General features: G+C 42.2%; 1 protein-coding gene across 3 annotated transcripts in view; it reads left to right on the top strand.

Moving 5' to 3' along the window:
* The window catches only part of ADAM12 (ADAM metallopeptidase domain 12), a 189187-nt gene that overhangs the window by 5328 nt on the left and 159906 nt on the right, over positions 1-23953 (top strand). For 2 of the 3 annotated variants that reach the window (XM_072870992.1, XM_072870990.1), the window contains exon 2: positions 13608-13741. In XM_072870992.1, the coding sequence (XP_072727093.1) occupies positions 13608-13741 (134 nt within the window). Of the gene's footprint in view, positions 1-9544; positions 9597-13607; positions 13742-23953 lie in introns of those variants that run through there. The other variant, XM_072870991.1, reaches the window with a different exon arrangement.

The raw sequence follows: 23953 nt of genomic DNA, 5'->3' as shown, positions 1-23953 counted from the left end.
GAATTGGAAGAGTAAAAGTGAGAAAACTCGTGGGTTGAGATAAAGGCAGTTTAATAGGGAAAGCAAAAGCTGCGCACAAGCAAAGCAAAACAAGGAATTCATTCACCCCTTCCCACGGGCAGGCAGGTGTTCAGCCATCTCCAGGAATGCAGGGCTCCATCACGCATAGCGGTGACTTGGGAAGACAAACGCCATCACTCTGAACATCCCCCCTTCCTTCTCCTTCCCCTAGCTTTATACGCTGAGCATGACGCCATATGGTGTGGAATAGCCCTTTGGGCAGCTGGGGTCAGCTGTCCCAGCCGTGTCCCCTCCCAGCTCCTTGTGCCCCCCCAGCCCACTCGCTGGTGGGGTGGGGTGAGGAGCAGCAAAGGCCTTGACTGTGTGTAAGCACTGCTCAGCAGTGACGAAAACATCCCTGGGTTATCAGCACTGTTCCCAGCACAAATCCAAAACCCAGCCCCAGACTAGCTACTGTGAAGAAAATTAACTCTATCCCAGACAAAACCAGCCCATTCTCCACCCCTTATTCCATAACATTTCCGTCATGCTCAGGTCCCACACTGTCCAATACATCCTCATTAACCACCATCCCCCTTCCCATCCTTTGATATAATAATACACAGATAGCATTCCCCTAGTCTATGGACCACCTCTGGGAAATGTCTGTAAAATGTCCACAAATGTCTGCAAAATGTCTGCAAAATGTCCATTCAGTTCATTTAGTCCATGACTTTGGGCTCCATCTCTTATGGTGGTCACTCAGGACAGGAGAGGTGGTGTGTTGCGTGGAGTTACTGGGCGCCAAAGCCAGCTCAGGTTGGGTCACTGCTGCACTTGCACTGGTTCTTGTAAGGCTTGTCCTCCATTGGTTCACATGGTTCCTGCTATAGTAATTCCTGCGATATGCAACTCAAATCAAGGGTTTCAACAATTTAAAGATATATCCATTACAATATCCACCCCTGGTCCCTTTGGGCCAGGTTATAGGGTTTAACATTGCAATGAACTCCTCCCCTTGCCCCTGCTCCGGCTTGGACTTGTCCACAGACTGCAGTCCCTTAGGGGTAGTACCTGCTCCAAGTGGAGCCTTATCTATGCGCCACAGTCTCTCCAGGGGTGTACCTGCTGCGGCATAGACTTATCCACAGCCACGCTCGCTTTGAGGTGCGCCTGCTCCAGCGTGGCCTTACCCACAGCCACAGTCCCTTCAGAAGTAAACCTGCTCCAACATGGCCTTACTCATGGCTGCAGTCTCTCCAGGGCTGTACCTGCTCCGTTGTGGGCTTATCCATGGCCACGCGCTTTGAGGTGCTCCAGCATGACCTCATGCACAGCCACAGATGCTTCGAGGTGTACCATCGCCAGTGTGGACTTATCCTTGGGCCACAGTCCCTTCAGAGATATAACTGCTGCGGCACAGACATAACCACAGCCACAGATGCTTCGAGATGTACCTGCTCTGGCGTGGACTTATCCACAGCCACAGATGCTGTGGGGAGTCCTGCTCCTGTGTGGACTCATCCACAGGTCACAGTCCCTTCGACTCGAGTTCACGCTGGAGTTCCAGCCCGTCCAGTACAGCAGCACAGAAACAGCAGCGATGCCCTGGCCATCGGCCAGCCCAGGCACATGGCCATCGCTGTTATCACAATGTTCCCAGGCACAGCAGAGTCAGATGATAAAGCAGTCCAGCAGGACAGCAAGCAGCGAAAGCAAAAAGCAGCCACTAACGAACGCTACACTCTAATATACAGTAAGGCAAACAAGCCCCATGGCAAGCACAGGAGCCTGCCAATTAATAGCTAAACGGCAATAACAGCTATAAATGTGATCTAGCACATTCCAATCAAACCTGTTGTTATCTCAAACCCTTTGAGACCCATGTTGGGTGCCAAAAAGGACTGTTGTGGTTTAACCCCAGCCCCCAACTAAGCCCCCCCCCAGCCGCTCGCTCACTTCCCCCTGGTGGGATGGGGGAGACAATTGGAAGGGTAAAAGTGAGAAAACTCGAGGGTTGAGATAAAGGCAGTTTAATAGGGAAAGCAAAAGCTGTGTGTGCAAGTAAAGCAAAGCAAGGAATTCATCCACTCCTTCCCAGGGGCAGGCAGGTGTTCAGCCATCTCCAGGAATGCAGGGCTCCATCACGCGTAATGGTTGCTTGGGAAGACAAACGCCATCACTCCGAACGTCCCCCCTTCCTTCTCCTTCCCCAGCTTTATACGCTGAGCATGACGCCATATGGTGTGGAATAGCCCTTTGGGCAGCTGGGGTCAGCTGTCCCAGCCGTGTCCCCTCCCAGCTCCTTGTGCCCCCCCAGCCCACTCGCTGGTGGGGTGGGGTGAGGAGCAGCAAAGGCCTTGACTGTGTGTAAGCACTGCTCAGCAGTGACGAAAACATCCCTGGGTTATCAGCACTGTTTCCAGCACAAATCCAAAACCCAGCCCCAGACTAGCTACTGTGAGGAAAATTAACTCTACCCCAGCCAAAACCAGCACACTGGTTTATTTTGAGATATTTGTTAAGAGGAACTGTGGCAGTCCCTACAAATATAGTCTAATAATATATGTCAGATGCATTGTGTGAAAAACCTTCTTCTGACAATGGTGAAAGTTTGCTGTTTTCTTGCTTCTATTTAATATTTTTAAATTCTGAAAACAGCTGATCAAGCAAGAGAAATAAACCTCATGTGTGACCTTTGAAAGAATATATTAAAATATAAACTTCATTGAATCCAAGTGTTTATGGGATTTTGTTCTGATATAGTCATGTAAAAAAAAAATTGAAAAAAAAAAATCTGGACTTTGTCATAATGCTACATTTAATCAGGTGAGCATATGGGTCTGACGGTGTGTGGAGCTTTGCTTCACCAATATCTTTATTCAGCAGCGCTGTCTTAGGCAGCAATGGTAGTGTGCTGAAGAGCCTCTCTTACTTCAAGAATTAGAAGATATGAGGAGGAGAACTATTCAATCCAGATTATTTAAGTCTGTATTGCATTCCTTTTCTGCTGTTGAGAGCACTGTGGTGACAGAGCTATAGGTGAGAATAAAATGTGGCCTCTGCAGCTGATAGGGAAGGATACAGCATCTCACTTCTGATCCATGTTCCTTTTTGAATTGGAGGTCATAAAACTCTACCTAGGTTAAAAACCGCTCTTGCATTTTGACGCAATTTTAAAGGACAAGGTAAGCATTCCAAGTGAAATAGTATTTATTTCTTTATCTATTGCCTCTTAAGTGAGGAAAATGCACCCCATGTTGGGTAAACGCTTGTGGTTGAGGGAAGAGTGCAGGGTGTCGTGGTTTAGCCCCAGCCGGCAGCTAAGCACCACGCAGCCGCTCGCTCACTCCCCCCTGGTGGGATGGGGGAGAGAATCGGAAGAGCAAAAGTGAGAAAACTCGAGGGTTGAGATAAGGACAGTTTAATAGGGAAAGCAAAAGCCGCACACGCAAGCAAAGCAAAGCAAGGAATTCCTTCGCTACTTCCCATGGGCAGGCAGGTGTTCAGCCATCTCCAGGACAGCAGGGCTCCATCACGCGTAGTGGTTACTTGGGAAGACAAACGCCATCACTCCAAATGTCCCCCCCTTCCTTCTTCTTCCCCAGCTTTATACGCTGAGCATGACGCCATACGGTACGGCATAGCCCTTTGGGCAGTTTGGATCAGCTGTCCTGGCTGTGTCCCCTCCCAGCTTCTTCTGCACCTGGCAGAGCACGGGAAGCCGAAAAGTCCTTGACTGGTGCAGCAACACCTAAAACATCTCTGTATTATCAACACTGTTTTCAGCACAAATCCAAAACATAGCCCCACACCAGCCACTATAAAGAAAATTAACTCTATCTCAGCTGAAACCAGGACACAGGGTCATTGCAGAAGACATCTTCACACTTTAGAAAGAAGGAGCTTGTCTATTTATTTTGTGTTGTGTATGTTCCTCGTTTGTGGGTCTGATCCTCGGTTGGGATAAACCGTCTCACCTCCATGGGTCTGTCTCCTTTGTACAACCTGGTGCTGATGTTCTGTGCTATTCATTTAAAATCTGCTTGACAGGATCAAAAAAAAAATCTGCTTGACAGGATGTGTAGGTTAGATGAACAAAGCTGTGTTAGTGACCTGGGAAGATATCCTGGGTGTTCTCCCTGCCCTGAGGAAACAATAAAAATAAATGTTCATTACTGCTGTAGCTCATCTCCTGAAGAAGTCTGTGAAAGTCAGGAGTTATGAACTGATCCAGTGTTTATGGTGACATTTCTTGTAAGGTCGCACACATAAACCTGAGCAGGATAGGTGGCTTCAAGAACATTAAGTAACTCTAAAGTTTGCTGTTCATTCATGTTTCAAAAAACAGGGAGACAGACTTCTGTGACAGCTTATGTTAGTACAGGTGCAGTTAATTTTTCTTTTTCTGCTGTTGTGTAATGCGAGTAGCAGGTATTGCCCACACAAACAGAAGCGCATGATGGATATTAACTCCCCAGCCCAGTAGCTCATTTGCTAGGCTTGGGAAAGAACTACAAATCGTTTCCCATGCACATTTACCTAAATTAATACTGAAATTTGCTTCAGCTGGATTTGCTGTGTTTCCAGCGTGATTTCCCAGAGAACATCTGAATGAATGAATGATTTGTGTGCATGTGACGAGCACAACTCAAACTCCCACTCCAGAGCTTTTTTTTTCACCGATGATTGTATACGGGAAGGAACATCCCTCGATACAGCTATGCTAAGGATTCCTTGTATTCAGTGGGGAGGCTAGTAAATCTTTGGAGAAAAGGATTGTACTGTACCTTGTAAAAGACCGAGAGGAAATTGTATTTTGGGAGTAATTTTGAACTTTATTCAGTGGAAAGTAGACTTTCTTGAGGGTTTGGAGGGGAGGAGCTGGAGAGGAGCGCTGGATCTGGATTTTCTTGCAATTATGTGGACTCATTGCTGAAAGGTTGATATATTCAGTACTTTTTTCTTTGACATTGGAGCTTTATGGATTAGCTGTGTCTGTTCTTGTAAAGCACAGGTTATTATTCCTCTACTCAAATAAGTGTTTTTGTTAGGTGCTGCCTCGCCGATGCTGAAGGGTGCGAGGCTGAGTTTATAATCCAAATGAGAATCTCTGGGACTGGGACCCTTTGGGGAAGGAGCAGCAGTTTAAGAAGAAGCAGATGTGCCCCAGTAGTGCCTGTGCTGGGATGATGCTGGGGCAGTGCTGAGTTAAGATTGGGCATCCTTCACTATGGCATCCTGGAAATACCTGTGGGAAAGGCATTGTGCAACCCTTGATATTTTTCACCTGTTATTAGTCCTGTCCTGCTTGTTTTCACGAGAAGGAATGACTGGGCCAATTTATACGGTGTGCAACAGGACTTGGAAAAGAAGCAAGCTTAAAACAGGATTTGCAGCAAGAGGACAGAAGTTCTCCTGAGCCGTTATGTCACTGACTTTTCAAAGCTACTTTGGGTTGGAATCTTGCATTTACAACTTGCCCTCTTCTGTGAACTCCAAGCACTGAGCTCTTCCACGGGGGAAACCTCTCGATACATACCCATCACCCAGTGTGCCGAAATGCCCTCTGGTTCAATGCTTCGATGCTTTATTTCTCTCATATTTTGACACGTTCTCTTCTAGGAAAAAAGGACAACTCTGTCTTTGGACTGGTCCTGAATAGTAATTCTTCAGTCAGACAGAACAACATTGCAAATGAGGCTGGACAGCTGTTTCCCAAATATAGTATATGTATATATTCTATACACGTAATAAAGCTTGGTTTTCACTATTTGAAACGTTCTGCAGTCTCCCTGCCCCCTCCTGCAGTCAATGGCAAATGTTGTTCTCAAAACTCCACTTGTCACATTTTGTTCTCGAGAACAGGGAGGATATTGAGATATACTGGCTTCTTTCCTTGAGTGCATTTCAATATGTATTTTGTATAATGAGAGCCCAAATCCTTCTCGCATTACTTATGCTTTAATCACACCGTGCTCTCCCAGGATTGCTTTAATCGCATTTGCATCAGCAGGAGTAACTCTGTATGATGAGCAATATTTCATCCGCGAGCAGAGGGGACCGATCTCGGGCGCATGATGAAGAAGGAACTGGCTGTCCTGGATTTGTTACAGTGCAGCTCTCTAGTGAAGAATGGTGTAGCATCCTGATTTGAGAAATAGATATTCAAGAATTAGAATGAACAAAAGCTATTTTTACAGTTTTCTTGAGGACCTGTCAAGTGTGATAGTTCCCTTTTAATTTTCTAGTAGATGGCTTTTTGGCATGTGTTAACCCCCAAGAAGTGCGGTGCTGCCTGGTGCAGCAGACATCATTTTGTACTTTAGCCATGACATTACCGTGTACGAGAACTGAAAAGTTATATAGATATTACACCAATATATAAACCATGTGTGTTAGAAAGACAAGTTCAGTTTTGAAATATTTGACTTAGCTATGCTTTTCACTTTCAATCTGTGCCAAACATGTGCTTGAATGACTGATGGAGTCATATGGTTCCCTGAATAAAGCACTTTATTGTGCGCAAACTTAGAGCCTTCCAACAGTTGTATTACAGAAGCTTGAAGATTAAGATGATCCAACTGCTTAGGGGGTATGTTCCACAATGAGCATTTTATTTTTCTTTTTTTCCCCTCTCTCTCTATTTTTCGCCCTAAAATGTGTCATTAGTTTGTTCAGCTGGTCGTGCAGTGACACTGTCTGCAGAGCCTTTGGTGGAGAAGAACAGCAAGTTACCTTCAAATTTCAGCTTTCACTCCCATGTCCGTATTAAAGTGTTGAGCACATGACTTTTTCCATGGAGTTTATGGGATTTTGTGGGGGAGGGGTGGGAGGGCCGTTTCCTGTCGCAGATTATTTCATCAGCAGAATTAGATTTAGGAAGGGAATAACTCATGCAAGAACAAGTGATGACAGGAGATACTTCTTAGAATTATAAAACTGAAATATTAAATAGCATGTTTTTAATCCTGTTTAGTTAAAGGGGATCAGTGCGTCTCAAACTCCTATTTCTCATCCGAGCAGTCAGTGCCCGTGAAGCTGCTTAGTGTGAAAGATCAGGTGGACATGCTGCAAAGCCGTGCGCAGATCAGTTCAGAGTTGACAGACCTGTCAAGCTGGAGAGAGGATCTTTTCTCATTAGAAGCAGAAAGAACAGAAAATTAAATTCAGAAATGCGTGGAGTTGTCTTGCTGTTGCCTGTCCTCGGGCTTATCAAAGACCTTTGCTGACTTTTGATGTTTTAAAAATTTTGTACATAAGTCGTAATTTTGCAATGTGAAGGAAAAGACAAGATTCAAGCCCAAGAAGATCCATGGAATTAGTAGTTTTTCAAAAGCTACTTGTGCTTAAATGTCTGAGGTCTTGGGTTTGGGAATGGGGGCAGGAGTGAGAAAACAAGTAAAACTTTGTGTCTCGTTAGGTGGCTTGCCTTTTTTTTTTTTAATAATTATTTTCCAGGCAGGCCATGAAAGGACTAATTTTACTAGATTTTGTAGACAGAATCAATGTACTGCTTATATGTGCAAAGGTTAGTTGGAAAGATAATTTATGATTTTGAACTAATAAAAACTTTACTGCAAGAGATAAGATTTTTATTTTATGCACAGTCAAATTTTGCCCAGACTTTTGTGCTTACATACAGATGAGGGCAGAGTCTGGCATGTTGTGTGCTGTCTTTTTTAAAGCTGTGTAAGTGCTGTTAGTGGGATAATGGGAAGTACCTTACCGTGTGGTGGAGTTTCTGATTTTTATCCTTTCTTTTGAGAGGGTGGCTGTCTTTTTAGCTGGTGGTTAGTGTAAAATTTAAGACGGATGGACAGTTGACTTCAAGGCAAGCTATTGCTTATTTGATGCTATGCAAGTTACTGGGCTTTCTTTCTTTAACCATTATGCACTGGAAATCTTGTACTGGTTTATTTTGCAGCATTTTCATATTTATTATCAGATATTATAATAATTTGCATTTTTGTTATATTAATAAGTGACAAATTATTATTTTTCCTGTCTCAAACAGAAAGGGTACCATTCTAGAAGGTGGTTTCAGCAAGATCTGAGCCTGGATAATGTTTAGCTTGGGTAATGTTGTGGCTTTTGCTGGAAGATGGAGTGAAATAGAGGACTGGAAGCACACATCCCCATTCCTTGGCCAGATAGTTGGATAGTTGACACTTTTTTTTTTTTTTGGCATGATATAGTCTGAGTCCCAATGTTAAAAATTTCCATGTAAAGCAAGTTGAGTTTTAATTTTTTTTCCTTGGTGCACAAGAGCTGGATGTGATCCTCTTTGCTCAGAAGCTCTATATTGCAATCCTAGCTAACTTTATGTATAGCCACTTTATAATCTTGCCATCTGTAACTATATCAGCACTGGCAAGATAAATACCAAGAGGTATATAAAGCTAAAGGACAATCATGGGTCGCGTCATCTTTGGTTTTCTAGATTATGCAAAATAATTCTTTTAGTTTCCTTCTTGTAATTCAGTCTTTCCACTTCCCTGGTCACCCTGGCAGCCTTTCCAGTCCACCAGCTCCAGGCTGAATTAATCTTTCGTGAACACAGGTGAGGAGAAATGCCCTCAGTATTCCAGATGTTCTTGCGTTGGTAACTCACTGGAAATACCCCTTTTGATGCATCGTTCCAGATAATGTATCTTCCACTTCAGCCCATTTTATCCAGACCCGCTCTGTAGTGAGAGCGTTCACCTTTTTGTTTGTCATAAGGACAAATAAATTGCATAGCCTGACTAAAAGCTTATTAATTTTAAGTAAATGCAAATCTGAAGTGTGTCTGGCCTTCTTCAGGAGACAGCGGCCGTTAAACAAAGATGTCACATCGCATGCTTGGAGTTTATTTTGCACAGAGCTCGGAGGAACTGAAATACAAAGGAAAGAGATGAAAACTATTCTTAACTTCTTTGCCAACAAGTCCTTGTATGATACTGTGCAAAGAAGAAAAGTTGTAGAAGTACGTGGCAGATGAAGAATATTTAAGCCGCACAAAAGTCACTGACAGGTAACATCTACTCATCTCACTATTTGTACAAAGTATCTTTTATATTACTGAAAAAAAAAGAATAAAGGGCGCTACATCAGCTTGTGGGCTGCTTGTGGATCAAAAGCGTTACCTTCAGTGCAGGCTGAAAATAGAAAACAGAGAGACACGACTGTGAAGTTTTTCATGTGAAAAAGTGGGAGACGAGCTTGCGTCAGGAAGAACTGGACAGAATTTCAGTGAAATGGAAAATAAGTAGGTGAGTAAGTAGGTGCATGTGACACAAAAGATAGGAAACCTGGGTCTAATAAAAGTTTCTGGTAATACAGATGGCCTGATTTTCTTCCCCTCTTATGACACGTTACTGAAATTTAAATTCTCTGATTTCAATTATTACACTATTTATATTGCTGTAATACCAAAAGTCCCCATAGAGAAGAGGCCTCATTATTAATGTAATGCAAACAACTCTAATGGTTCCAGCTTCAAAGAAATCCTAATGAAAATGGGTAAAGGAGATGAAGAGTGGCAGAGAGGAAATACCAGCACGTCTGCGCGCATGAAGAACTGCAGCACTGGGAGCTCACGGGATGTGATCAAGGTGATGGAAACCCTTTGTTAGCACAGATCTCCAGTCCTGTCCCATCACCCTCCTGTCCTGGTGCTTCTCGGATGCTCTTTGGGAGGGCTGTGCTTACGCTCGGAGATGGGTGGGTGAAGCCAACAGAAGAAAACTGGGACTGTGTTTTGTTCAGCCGTTGTGCAAGGGACTGGGTGAAGAGAGGCTGGAATAAATTCTTTGGTGTTTCCAACTTTGAGGCGAGGGCCGTGCGTGCCGAAGGCTCTCCAAGGTTGCCAGCGGCCACCCCACCTGTGTAGCTACTCAGAAGCCCACACCGCTGCTCAGACTCGGGGCTGCTCTGGGTCTGCACATCTCTTTGTCCCATTTTTTCAAAGTTTCCTGCACACTTCAACTTCAATTTCCATGCCTACGTTTTTTTGGCCTGGCTCTCTTCTTATGTTTTTTGTTTTGTTTTTTTTTTTTCTCCTGACTTCGAGTCTTCCTCTACCTGTATCTCTTCTGTCTGCATTCCGCTGTTCGGTTGGGCTCAGTGGCCCTTTAGATGCTGTCATCTTTCCCATCTCAGACAGATATGTGTGGGTCGCTCTTTGTTGGCTGTGATCCCTTGTTTTCTGCAATGTGTTCTTTGAAGCTTTGCAATCAGGCTGCAGAATCCTATTGAAAGGATCTACCTTTTTGTTTTCCCCCTACTTTTATATTTAAAGACTGATCTAGAGTTTACCTATCAGTTATACAGGTTTCTTTATTTTGTAGTCTTTCAGAAATATAAATAGTATGTAAATATAATGACCTTAAATCAGAAAAACATTGTTATCTGATTTACAAAAGAAACCGTAATGTGCATATATCACACTGAGGACAGTTGGGAGTTAAGCAAGTGCATAACATCAAGCATGTGGCCAAGTGCTCTTCAGAAGGAGGCCCCGTGACTGGGCTGCAGTGCTTTCTCCACCTTCTGCAGGAAGCTGTGATTTTTATCACACCCAATAATTTAAATAAAAACATTCAGATAAGCAGCAAAATATTTGGCTGAAGGAAAGCAACTAGACAGAAACTGATCTTGTGTTTTATAAATGCTATGGCTTCAGAAGAGTTTGCAAACCCTAAAGCTTGCCTGTTTTGTTTCCCCCAAATAAATTATCTTTTCCAATAAAGATATAACTGCTGCCTATAAACCTGTCTTGATGTCTGTCTCCAGACTATCAATGTTTCTGCACAATATGCATTTTCAATGTGCAGATAAATAAGCATGTGTGTAAGATTAAATTTGCTCATTGTAACCTTACTTTGTTATGCACCACAAGCATCACTTTGTCATGATAGAATAGGAGTGGCAAAATTGAACTGCACTTTGTGTAGATATTGTTCCCTTTTCCTGGGATATTTTTATAGCGGTTGCACTTTCTGGACCACGCCAGAATGAGAGAATAACACATCTGCGCACAAATGCTGATCCCTTCCCCTCTCCTTTTTCTTCTCTTTCGGGTAATGTTGTGATGTTAATGCTTTGCGGAATTAATAAGAAAGGCAGCTTGCACATGTAGGAGTACCAGAAGGACTTTGATGCCTCCTGGTATCTAGCTGCAGCTCCATGGTATAAGACTGCGTGGAAGCAATGTAGACAATGCATCCATGGGAGGAAAAGTATGCTCATAGAGTTTCTTAAAATTTAGATTTCATGAAACTTTCAGAGTGCAAATCCTACAAAATAATAGAAGGGCCTGAGTCATTTAATTCATATAGTTGAGACTGCTCTAGTGAGCCAAGAAGAAAAAAATCAGGGCTAGAGCCAAACTTTTCTCATTTCTCTGAGATATGCTTCATAAATTTCTGTTCTGTGCAGGGAGCTTCATGCCTGATAATCAGAATAAAGAGCTATGAGGTTCTGTTTAGTCCCTCCTAGGCAGACGAGATGGTATCTCATACACCTCCACAGGGGTGAACCCAATCGTGTGCAGGGTTTGGAGCATCCATTCCAAGGGCTGACACTGCATCCTCCCAGACCCCTGCCACTTGGGCTTGGGCTGCGCTGAGGGTGGGGTGAGAACCCTTTCTCTACAGGAACATGCGTATAACAAGCAACTTTCCTCTCCCCAATATACTTTACTTTTTATCTTAGTCTATTTTTGGTGTTTTAGGGAAAGTGTCATATTTTTAAAAGCATATGGGAAAATACTGAACTTGTCTTCCTCTCATGTCAGCTTAACCGTAATGACTGCGTAGATGTTTTTAAGCTAATTCTAACAGTGACTAAGTTGGGGTCATTCTGCTCAAAACATAGCTCTTGACCCTCAGAGAGTGTTAGGTGACCAGAGAGGGTAGGTCAGGTTGCTGGGATGGCAGTGCCAAGCACTGGGCTGTGTGGGCAGCTCTCTTCTCACTCCCGTAAAATGGTTCAGCTCTGAGCCATGATTGAGCTGCTAAAACACTGCCCCATCACCTTCCCTCTGCACCTCCTAGCACAAAGGCAATGGGGGGGGAGGAAGACAGGTCATGCTGGCCTTTCTCCATCTTAATGGAGGATGGACACATTTCTAGAGCACCTGCGAAGACTCAGGTCTCACCCTCGTGGGGTCCAAGTGCAGCAAGGGCTCAGTGTGATGGTAGGTCAAGAGCGTGGCAAACCCCGCCAGCGTTTTGACTGTCCCACGGCACCTGGAAGCCATCCCTCTCTTCTCTTTAAGATTTATTGCCAATACCACTTCCAGCTCTTGTACTATGATACTGTTTTTTAGGACTCTGCTTTGACAGGCACAATACCATTAGTATGTTTAGTGAGAGGAAAAACACTTGATAAATGTTGCATGCAAAGAGCTTTTTGACATTGTAGTATGAATTGAAGTCATCTGACTGTGTAAGAGTAGAGCATTATTTCAGTGAGAGTTTATATTCTCTTCCAGACTTTTTTTTTTCCGCTAATGAGAATGTGCATCCTTGATGTTACGGGGTTCTATATGAACAGTACGTCGTGACGTCCTTGCGTGTTCATATAGAAATGCTGAGGCTGCTAAGTAAATATTCAGTCTTTTGTTGTACACAGTTCAGACTTGTTAAAACGCAGTACAACATCACGTTTCCATGTTTAGTGGAGTAAGATGGTGCATTAAGAAGTATTTGGGGGATAATAAACCACCGAGGATTAAACCTGGTAAATCAGCTGCGTACAATAAACCTGGAGCTTTCGGGAACCCCAAGCCGGGTTGTTACATCTATGCTGTGACTCCAACTCGCAAAGCGTGAGGACCAGCTGACCCCACCGCAGAAATGGGAAGGACATAAGGGAAAATCTGGGATCACTGTCTGCCCTTCGGGAGCCTGTGTCATACAACTGTGGGGTTGTTCACCCCGGGGAGGGTAGGGCTCCAGTCACACCCGCAGGAGCACTCTCCCCCCTCCTACCACCACTGATTTCAATCTGGTCCAGTGCATCTGTATCTGGGAAGAGGGATGGGGAGAAGAGGGATTGGGGAGTGGAATGATCAAGGCTAATTTCTTACCTTAATGACAGAAAAATAGTCCTGATAAAATCTTATCTCTTCTAAATCCCTGCAGCGTGCTTACCTTCTTAATGATGACACGGACAAGACAGCCACCTACTGCATTCCCCCCTGCTATCATTTAAATGGAAAAAAAAAAATCCCAACTCTAGTGTGATTATTAATGTAACACTTTAAATAGTGGTGCCAATACCTCTCCAAATTTTTTTATTTAAGTCTTGCATCCCAACTCCTTACCTTTGCGTCCTGGTATCTCTACTCCTTATGTGCAGTCTTTGTCTTCTGCTGCTACAGCAATGCACCATTTAATCAACAGTGGAAATCAGCTCGACACTTCTCTCCCAGAACCCCAGCTCTCTTAGAAATTTGTGTAGGTTTCGACACTGACAGTATGACCCCACAATGTTTTAATGTTTAATTCTTTTCCTGAATTATTTCCTTTTGAAATATGCTGCCAGGTCCCTTAAATAACAAGGTTCATGTTGTCAGATGCTGTTCCCGACTAACATGAAGTGCTTCTCCCTGTCCTTAGGCGAGAATGTGGACAGCAAATTGGAGTCCTCGAGACAGCAGATGCCAAAGGACCAGTCAAAAGATTATGAGATAACAGTTCCCTTCCTTTTGAATGGAGAACAGTGGAGACCAGTAAATGGCATTTATTCAAAGGTTAGTCTTCATTTTGCCTATTATTTTATTGTAAGATGTGTAACAATTGGTAGGCTTTAGGGGAAAGTAAACGCACTTTTTTCATCCTATCTGTTATAGGCGTATTTTTTATATTTTTGTAGAGAGCCTGCTGTCTAAAATTTCTACTTACCTAATTTACGAAAATGGATAAAGTCTTTGGTTGAAATTACTACTTTTTATTGTAAAGTGACGTTCTTATTTCTGCTGGCAGAAATGTAAGCTTAAAGAGAAATAGTTTTTTTAAAGAGGTTAACATACATTGCTTGAGATTCTATCATACAACAGCAAAACAGCCCCGAAACTGAGGGATGGGCAAATACAACAAACACGTTTGTTTGATTAAATACAGTCTGACAGCAAGAACTTTAAGGAAAGGTGTAAATGATGTTGCTTCGTTGGCTGCAGCCTGAGGCGTTACCTGGAGCCCCTCACGGGAGATGGCCCCAAATGCCGTCCCATCTACTGCGGAGGGAGTCGGGGGCGAATCTCCCTTCACACTCTGCTTTCCCTTTGCCTAACAAGGGGATAATCTGTCACTGGCTCTGACTAAGCAGGGATTGTTTCCCCCTCTTGACAGGCCCTGATAAGCTTGCCTCCTTTTTTTCCCTCAGACATTGGCTGATAATATGGGTAGGTGTTTTTTCAGAGAAAAGGGCTGTTTTCTGTCTCCTTGGTCTCCTGCTTGAAGTATGAAGACAGGTTGTTGTTGTTTATTATCACCAAAGATGTCATGGGAATCTCTTACCCAACCTTTTTAACTCAGGTCCAGTTTTGTTCCAGCTTACTTTTTATATTGTTCTTTTAATTGTCAGAACGAGAAGAAAAAAGTTGAATTTTTAAATAGTTTAAAAAAAAAAAAGAAGAACAAAAAAAAAGAAGGAAAAAACCAAGCAAAACCCATCACACACAAACAATGCAAACAGCCCAGACAGCCCATTGCAAACAGCTTGCTTTACTGCATCGGGAAAGTGTTTCATGGAGAAATCCTACTTGTCTCCTGCCACCGTTTGCGGGGCACGGTTTTGAATCATGCTGCTGATTGACAGAACTAGGTGAGAAAAGAGATTTCAAAACAAGGGATCTGACTTCCAAAAAATCTTGTCTGGATTGAAATTTTGCTTCCTTTTTCTTTTTCTCTTCCTAAAAGGGAACGAAACGAAGGGCCAGTCCTAGTTTTGAATATCTGCAGTGATGAAAGGGATATCATTGTGGGTGTATAATAGCTTATCGTAGAGAGATAACACAGATGGCTTGGTCCTAGATGTATGTGCAACTCTATTTTTAGATCATTTAATTAGAAACAGGCGTTCTCCATATAGAGTTCTTTTAGCTACTCACTGTAGCTTTCTGAAAGAATTACAACAGAGTATCTTTATGTGAGTAATGATAATGTGATTTATATCATTAATTTGTTTCCCAGAATTGCTTTCAGTTTAAGATGAACATTAGAAAAGATTTGTGGTTTGGTAGAAAGATCCACATGCTGTATCAGCAGTTTTTTTCTTTGAATATTTCTTTTCCATGGAAACTGTTATAAATTAAATACACAAAAGTGCAGATCAGGCTGTGGGAAGAACAACAGCATTAAACTGGTAGAGGAGAAGAGTAATGAATAGCTTGTCACATAAATATTGATCAAAAGCACAAAAGTTAAATACTGTTGTATTTGATGGTTAAATAGGACCCATTGTTCTTCAACTCATTTCAAAGTGTTCCTCCGTTTTATTTTAATTCTATATGAAGTAAAAAAAAGTATGAAGTACTGTGTACTCGTAACCAGGGGAATGGTATTGCAATAGAATATAGGGTAAAATAAATAATGTAGTGGTTATAAAAATGCCAAAGTATTAAAGTTATTTGTGTATAGATAATTGCCTCGCAATGATAGTCCCATTCTCCAATCCTTTGATCATAAATACTCCTGCGTGACAATTAGTCCCTGAGAAACGACACTAGTCATTTAGTGCAGCGTACTCTTTCTTTCCCATCTTGAAGATAAAACTGTCCTTTTATTTACCCCAGGAGTCACTGCAATATCTATTGGAATATCTCATTCAGAATCTGTCAGGAATTATTATTAAGCTAATGACTTTCTCGTTGAGGGCCGTCTATGCAGTACACTGTGCAGAGCAGAAGCAAAAAAGCTGAAACTAGTCACACTGTCTAATCTCACAAAGACACAGACCTGCTCACCAGCAGCAATAAAATTACATTTACTGAGAAGAAATAAATAAAAAAGTTACTTAGCTATAACCTAGTTTTACTTTAATACAGTTAGTGTGTACTCTTTCAAGGACATCTAATGGTTTAGGTACTTCCTAAGAATGACAGTTCAAATTAATGGTAGGAAAAATCCAATTTTAAAATCAGACATGTAATCAAATTATATTTAAAGAATTTGGGTTTCCCTAAGTATAAATGTAGTGTTTTGTTTCTGGAGAGAACCTATCTTTTACTGGGCAGATCGATTTTCTCCCTGCTCACCCCACCCCAAGTTGAAGTTATAAACAACCAAGACCAGGATCTCATTGTGGTGGTATTATTTCAGAAATGCTATTGCTTCTTTCTTGTTTAAGAAGATGCATATGCTCTTGCAAACACTTTATATGGTGAAGAACATTTAAAAAATAAGATATGTATACTTAAGAGAAGTTACTATGGAAATGCATATATGTTTCTGCAACTGTACGATGCTGTTCATCTAGTTAGTGGTTGTTAACATTTCTCCTGGCATCTTTTGTTGAATTGAGAAAATTTAGATCATTTTCAGTTGGAATATTTTAATGCTGCCCAGTTCAATTCTTTTATTAACTGGATATAATACTCTGTTGCTAATCCTGAACACGCTGCTAAAATTAGTGGCTACTATTTTGAGTATCCAGTTGTTGCTAGTCAGGACTACTGATGAGTAGCTGTATTTGTGGGCATGTGGCAGCGAAATCAGGACCCCGAAGTGTGGTGCAACATTGCTCTGTGCTTTCAAACAATAGCTGCCCATATTCCATGCAGATGGGATTTCCGTCTTCGCTGAAATTTTGTGTGCATTATCGAATGTGTTGATAGGTCATTATACATTATAGCTCCAGTTCTCTTTCCACTTCTCTCTTTTTCATTTGTTCATCACTTTGCATTCTGTGTTGATTTTTTTTCCCAGTGCTTGGTTTAAACCCAAGAGGGTTGGGTTCCATTTTTCTTAATTTTTTCTAAGGTTTGAACAAAATTGTTTCGTTTTTTATATTATTCGAGTGCAGGAAAAAGACTCCTTTCCCCACATGTTTCCAGCTGAATATTTTTCTTCAAACTTGGCTTGAGACTTGCAAATCAAGCCAAGTTTGATGAAAGTTGGGTAAGTGATGTTTTAGTACACAGAACACTTTAGGGAAGATTTTTAGAGGACCATCTGTTTGGCTTCAGCTTTTATCCTCACACCCTGTTAGGGACACATGCTGGTTAATGTGTGCCAGATCCCTGCATCACAGGAGCTGTAGGTCAGGTAACATCGGTTGCGTTAGACCGGAGCCTGAAGCACGTGCCTTCTCTTGGAGAGACAAGCGCTAGGCAGGAAGCGTTTCATGTGGGCATTAAGGGTTTCTTGGCTCAATTTCTATGCTTAAAAGGTTGTAACTGTGGGGAAACACTGCCTGCCAGAGACCATCCGAGGCAGACATGAAATAGCTGTAATACTGGGGGAGATCCCAGTGTGGCATTGCCCTGAGCTGACATTCATTCTCCCAGAGTGAGAGTCATTAATGAAGTTGGCTTTGTGTGCAGGGTTGAGTCCAGATCTTAAAATGCATTAAGTTTCTGGGAAATTGAAAGCATTTTGTGCATATATGATATGATCGATTATGCAAGTAAACAGAGTCCTCGGGTTGTGGCATCTGTCACTCAGGGGTGGGGTTTTTCTCTAGTCTTGGCTGTGCAGGATCTATAATGCCATTGCTGGCACCTGCAAGGACTCAAATATAATCATGAGGCAGATGAAGTGCTTTGAAAGATTTAATCCTGAGGTTTCTAAAAGCATACAAGCAAGTTAGGTGCAACTCCCCTTACTGGGTGATGCTTTGCATCTTTTGATGCTTATGCCCATGCTTTTGTAATTCTGATCTCTGTATCCATCTTGAGTGCAATATCACACTGTTCTATACATAGGTGTATGCTCCAGTCAGGCTACGATTGCCATTCGTAAAGACAAATTTGAATGTAGCTGAACCTGGGCAGGTATTGAAGGACTTGTAGCCAGGCAGCATGGAGCTGAGCATGGTTTCTGAAGAGCTGGAAAGCCCTGAAATGCTTTAGGTTGCTTTGAGTTTGCAAGTTGCCAGTCCGGGTTGCTTTCAAATGATGCAGAGAATTTGGTTTTTAACATTCAATTTGGGTGATGTATAGAGGACAATGAGCAAATTTTGCTGTGTAACTTCTTAAAAATAATTAACTATGAGAAAGTAGATGTACGCAATATACCTGATTAGACCCTTAATCCACTTGAATCACAGTGAGTCTCACCTGACTCTTTTAAAGCACTGCCACTGAGCTCAATATATACAAAGTATGTTGGAAAAGCAACCTCTCTCCCACCTTGCAGAGAGTTAGACCTCTCGTTCGGTGGCAGATGCCGGACGGTTTTCCACACACCAGGAGATTCGGATCTGTTGCTGTTGGTGTTAGAGACAAGTGAAGGAAAAGAAAGATGCCCATGGTGGGCAGAGAGGATGGGAAGAACTGCAGAGGGTTCCTTGATGAAGAACAGCTATGACTGCAATACCGATGACTTCTAAATCCAAATAAATCAGAAATTCGTTTCCCTTTGGGAGAGGGGGGATGGATTCAGGGAACATTAAAACTGCTTCACCAAGTTTAAGCTTTCAGGGCCAGATTCTGAGCTAGTGTGAATCAGTTTCCTTCCGTTGGCTGGGCTGGTATAAATCAGGTTTGCAAATCGAAATCTTAAAGAAGTGTTTTCAAAAAAGGAGAAAAGAAAGATGAGAAGACAGAGTTCCTCTTCTTGTAGCAAACACTTTTTTTTCTTGATGTTATGTTATACTTTGAATATAAGCTCTAGCAATGAAATGCAAAGAGAAGGATGAAGGCCAGCTGTACATATATACTTAGACCATATTTCTTCTGGTTTTTAAGTGTACGCTTGTCACAGCTCAAAAGATTCTGCATGTAAAGTGGCAGAAGATTACCATTTTTTACTGCTTAGCATGCATTGCATCTCACTGATCTTGCAAAGAAGTAGCTTTTGCATTTCTGCCTGCCTCATTCGTGGAGTATTGTGTTATGGATTGCGTTCATAAACAAACATCAGAATCTTGATTATTTGTATGTCATTCTGGACACTGATTACTTGAATCTCAACGTGAAATTCTCCACTATCTGTAAAAGTTTCATGTGCTCTGACAGTTGTTAGTTATCTTTATGGTTCTCCAGATTTATCAAAAGTATTGGATATTACACTGATTCTTTTCGCTTTTTTGCATTGTTTTCATGCCTTCACTGTAAGGCCCAAATTCAACACCTACTGAAATAGGGATTTTTGCCATTGAAACAAAAAATCATTGGAAGGAACAAGAGATAACTTTAAGTTTGTTTAAAAGTCACAGGAATAATGCTGGACATTCAAGAACATATTCAAAGCTGCCAAGCAGGGATGAGCCTTACCCGTTTGATCCCATCTTTATACTCTTGCGTTACAGCATTTCTCTTGCAAACTGGTGGAACAGGCACAGTCTATCACAGTCCAGCCTATCATCCTGAGCTATGGTGTGCACACCAGCTTCAGTATTATTATGAAATTATTGGTGCACCCATTAGAAAGACCCCAATTTCACAAGATCTCTGTGCTGGTTCGCGTTTCCCCTCTTTGCTGCAGCTCCTGGTATTCTCGTGTGACTAATACAGGGTTTGATGCATGGAATACAACTGAGAGGCCTGCTATGTCAGATAATTAATTTAGTGCTCAGTGTTTTCAAGAGCAAACCCATTCAAGTTTATTTCATAACTGGCATAGCCTTCGTGCAAGTGATAATTGTTTATATTCCCTTCAACAGAGCCTCCTGCTGTTCTTTTTCGTTTGAAATAATTACCAAAGTTTAGACTTCCAGACAATTGTATTAAGAGGAATCATACAGTGCTGCTTAAACAAGTCTTTGAAGACTGAGAGGACAGCTTTCATAGCTCTTTTACATAGTTGTTTTACATATCTTAAGAGAGGGAGAGGCATAAACAGAATTTATAGTCCTCTCCATATTTTTATGACTCATGAGTATTGAATATAAGAGGCAGAGCTGTGCATGCTGCTGAGGCTGTGTCATCAGCTGGGAATGTAGCTTGGCACAGACAGCCTCAGAGGTGTGAGAAACTGCACTAATCCTCGATAAAGTTCTCTGGGAGATCTGCTCCTTGAGCCTTTAATTAGTAACCTGGTAGTCATTAATTTAATAGCCTAGTAAACAATCTGTTATTTCTTTTGCTTTTTATTATACCTATACCCCTGCCTTGTAGGGCCACTGTGAGGACTAACTAGTTCAAATATGCTCTATTATTTAATAACTCTTCTGCATTTGTTTAATTCAGAAATAGCATAATTTTTGCATGGAAGCTATTAGGAAAGGGAGCGTGTCATCTCCTCTGGTTCTCGGTTGAGTGTCTGTGACTGTGCTAGCAGGGCTGGATTGCTTCACTGGGTGAGCAAAATCAGCTTAAAGCCATCCGTCTCACCTTGTCTTATGCAAGAGGGGGTCCTCATGGAGGAGACATGTTTGCTTCTTCTCCGCCAGCCCCGTACCCGTGTTTAACCGATCGATCAATCTGATAATTTCATTTATGGAATTTTTTAGAAACATCGGTAGGTGTATCTTGGTTCTAGGGACTTGCTGGATCATACATAGCAGCTACAGGCTTGAGAAATTCCGGGAGTTGGGACCACCAATAAAATCTTTGTGATGGTGATTGAGTAGGGGAAATTCTTTTCTCTGTCTGCACTGAATCAGTGCCCTAGTTTCAACGAGATATAGTAGTATTCATTTCCTGCCTGAAACGCTTGGGCATACTGGGAAGTGTTAAGCAATTGGGATTCATCCCAGAAAACGGTCCATTTCATTTTTAGCTTAAGTGATACAGTGTGTTAAGTTTGTAAAGTTTTGTGCAATACTTTATGCACAATAGAAATAGCAGATATTATTGAGAGAGATTGCTGCTTCAATAAACAGACAATGTAGAGTTTTATATTAACCATCCAGCAGACACTCCCCCTCCCCTTAGCGTCTTGGAGCCCTCAATAGGGTGAAAGTCTCTTTCATGAGCTTGTATCACGCTGAGCTGTTGGGAGGAATTTTGTCATACTTGGCCAGTAAAGATCGCCAGTGATATAATAGTCTTGGGCGAGCTCTGGCTCCCCGTACCACCCGGCCTCCCTTCTGCCAGCAATTGTATATGATGGGACTCTGCAGAAGTGCTTTGTTGCATTTGCTGCCTGTGACCCACCAGCTATGAGGTAGTGTCTCAGATTTGAACTTGAGGAATCCATTACTACGTTCCTCTGTAAGGTGATGGGGCTGAAGCGATGTTCTTTAACATGAGTTTTCAGACCGGTATTTAAAAAAACCCAAACAAACAGATCATACTTTCCGTAATAAAATGGAAAAAAATATTTTGATCGTAATGACACAGTTAAGGTTAGCAACCTTTTAACGTGGTATTAAAATCTAAAACTAAGTTCTTGCAATTATGCAGCATTATGCTGGGTTTGTAAAGTGCTTGTACTAAGGCATTTTCATATTGAATTAATTTAGCTTATACTTGGCTATTTCACGTCTCTTGCAACAGATCTTGCGAGCGTAAGGTATGAATTTCAGTGTTGGATTAAAATAATACTTTGCTTTCCAGCTATGAACATGTGATCATTTTTTTACAGGCAAAAGGAGAATCTCCCTTGTTCTTAATTCTTACTGTGATTGCCTTGAGTCAAACTGAACACAACGCAATTCCTACAGCAGGCTCTCTCCCACCATATGCTCTTGGTATATGGAGTGTTCAGCTCCTGCAAGGAGTCGTTTGAGGGCTTGCAGGTAACAGCAGAAGATCTTGGGGCCTTTCCAAGGACTAAAGTCCTCTGAGCGGGGGAAGACCATGGAAGCTAAGAGCTGCTGACATATGCTGTGATGAAGACCCTTATCTCAGGAAGCCATAGTAAATTGACTTGTAGTCAGTGTATATTTTAGGGATAAAGAGGTAAATTTAGCTGGTCGATCCACTGAGTCCTATTGTTAACAAGCCTGATGCCTTTGTTGTTGAATTACAATTCTATTTCAATTTGATTTACTCAAGCCCCAGTTGATTTACTTCTTCCATAGGAATATTTCTCATTTCTCAGAATTGTAATGAGAAATCATAGAAGTTATATGCAGTTTAAAGCTTGATAAGAAAAAAATAATTAGGATTGATAATAAGCCTTTTTTAAATGCAGTAGTAATATCTTGACAATAGAAGGATTTGAGTGTTGCTATTTTTCTGGAAATAAAATGACTGCCAAAAAATCTGCCAATTGTTTTTGAAAAGCTTGTGTAGATGAGGTAAAAATGGTCTGTATCATTTTGATATGGTAGCAGAAAGTTTGTGTTCAATTTCTATCATGAGGAAATCGTATGTCCCTTTTGTGCACTGCCTTTCGTCAAGGACACAGTTTTAAAGTATAATTGAGCTTTCGAAGCTTAATTTAACAAAAGGATTGCAATTTACGGCATTGTAGACAGGGCAGAATGATGAAGCTTAGTGAGACTGGAGACGAAATGCATTTGGTGATAATCTGCGCGATGCATTTCCATTTGTATGACGCGTGTGCATGGTGGGGGTGCTGCCAGAGTCTGCAGGCATTTTACTGGAGTTGATCTCTTCCCTATCCTGCAAGGATGTGCTGGTGATATGTCTGGTCAGTGTAACGAAAAATCGGCTAGCGATACAGGTTGCACTGAAGTATGTGTTTGCTCACCCTGATACAGCAGTTAGACACACGGTCGCTTTGATGGGGCCACTGAATCCAAGGAGGGGTCTTGTTGCCTCTGGTTGCTCCTCAGCAAACCAGAATGCATTAAGCTCCATTTAGATCTCAGCTCTGACTTCATCATTGCCCTTTCATCCTCTGCCCCAAGTCCCAGGATGCTAATATGTTGTTTCCTCTGAAGTTTGAATCACTCTCAGGAAATGAAGGGCTCTTAGGTCCTGCCCTCATTCCTTTGCCCTTACTGTGTCTCCTGCCTTAGGATTGACTTTATTTTGCTTCTGCTGAATGAACTTGTTCCCCCTTCCTCTTCCGGCCATCTCCCTCCATCAGGAGCTACTGGGCGGTTTCTTGGCAGGGTTCATCTCCTTTTTTGCTCCTTCTCTCTCCACTGACCACATCCTTTGAGGAGTGCTTCAGCAATCCTGCACAAAAATGGTCTTTTTGGGGTGAACCTGCCAAACCCTTCCCAGCCAGCCATCACTGTCTGGAGTGATTTGCCTCCTTCTGAGGTGGCAGCATTTTACATTGTGTGTTTAAAGTGAAGCCTATAGATAATTTTAATATTCAGGAGAACTGTATTTGTTACCTGAGGCCACTTAAACGGGCACAGGAGCAAATGTTTTTGGTCAAAGCTGCTGCCTAGCTAGGGGAGGATCAGATCTTCATTGAGATGCCTAATTTTTGCACACTGGTGGATGCTATTTTCCGGCACACTTCATTTGTGTGAGTGTTGGAGATGGCAGGCTTCTTCGGGCAGCAATCTTGGATGAAATCCTACACTGGTGTCTCTCAGCTGACATTACTTACTTTAGTTTCACCCATTCCATCATCTTTCCCTAGATGTTTTCACATTGAGTACATGTTGTACTGAAAAAGAAACGCTGCTGAAGGAGGTCTGCTTCAACTCCTGGCAAGTGCCGATGAGACAAAAGCTCTTAGATGTGTTAATCTAAACAGCCATAGTATCCCTGCCCCAAAAAGGAGCGTTTCCTTGGCAGATACTGAATCTGCCTTTTTCAAAGGAGAGGGGAGTTTCTGGAAATGAATCTGTTGCGGGAAAAGCCAGTAAGAGGAACTGTGTAATTTTGTCCTCAAAGCAACTTCTAGCATATTACTGTTTTAACATTGCACACTCCCGTCTGCCGACGCTGACATGGTCAGGGTGCGTTTTCAGCAGCAGAAGAAAA

The sequence above is a fragment of the Ciconia boyciana genome, chromosome 8, assembly GCF_034638445.1.
Source record: "Ciconia boyciana chromosome 8, ASM3463844v1, whole genome shotgun sequence".
In the NCBI taxonomy this organism is placed as follows: domain Eukaryota; kingdom Metazoa; phylum Chordata; class Aves; order Ciconiiformes; family Ciconiidae; genus Ciconia; species Ciconia boyciana.
Note: the sequence above shows the minus strand (reverse complement) of the source record. Positions and strands in the feature narration are given on the sequence as shown.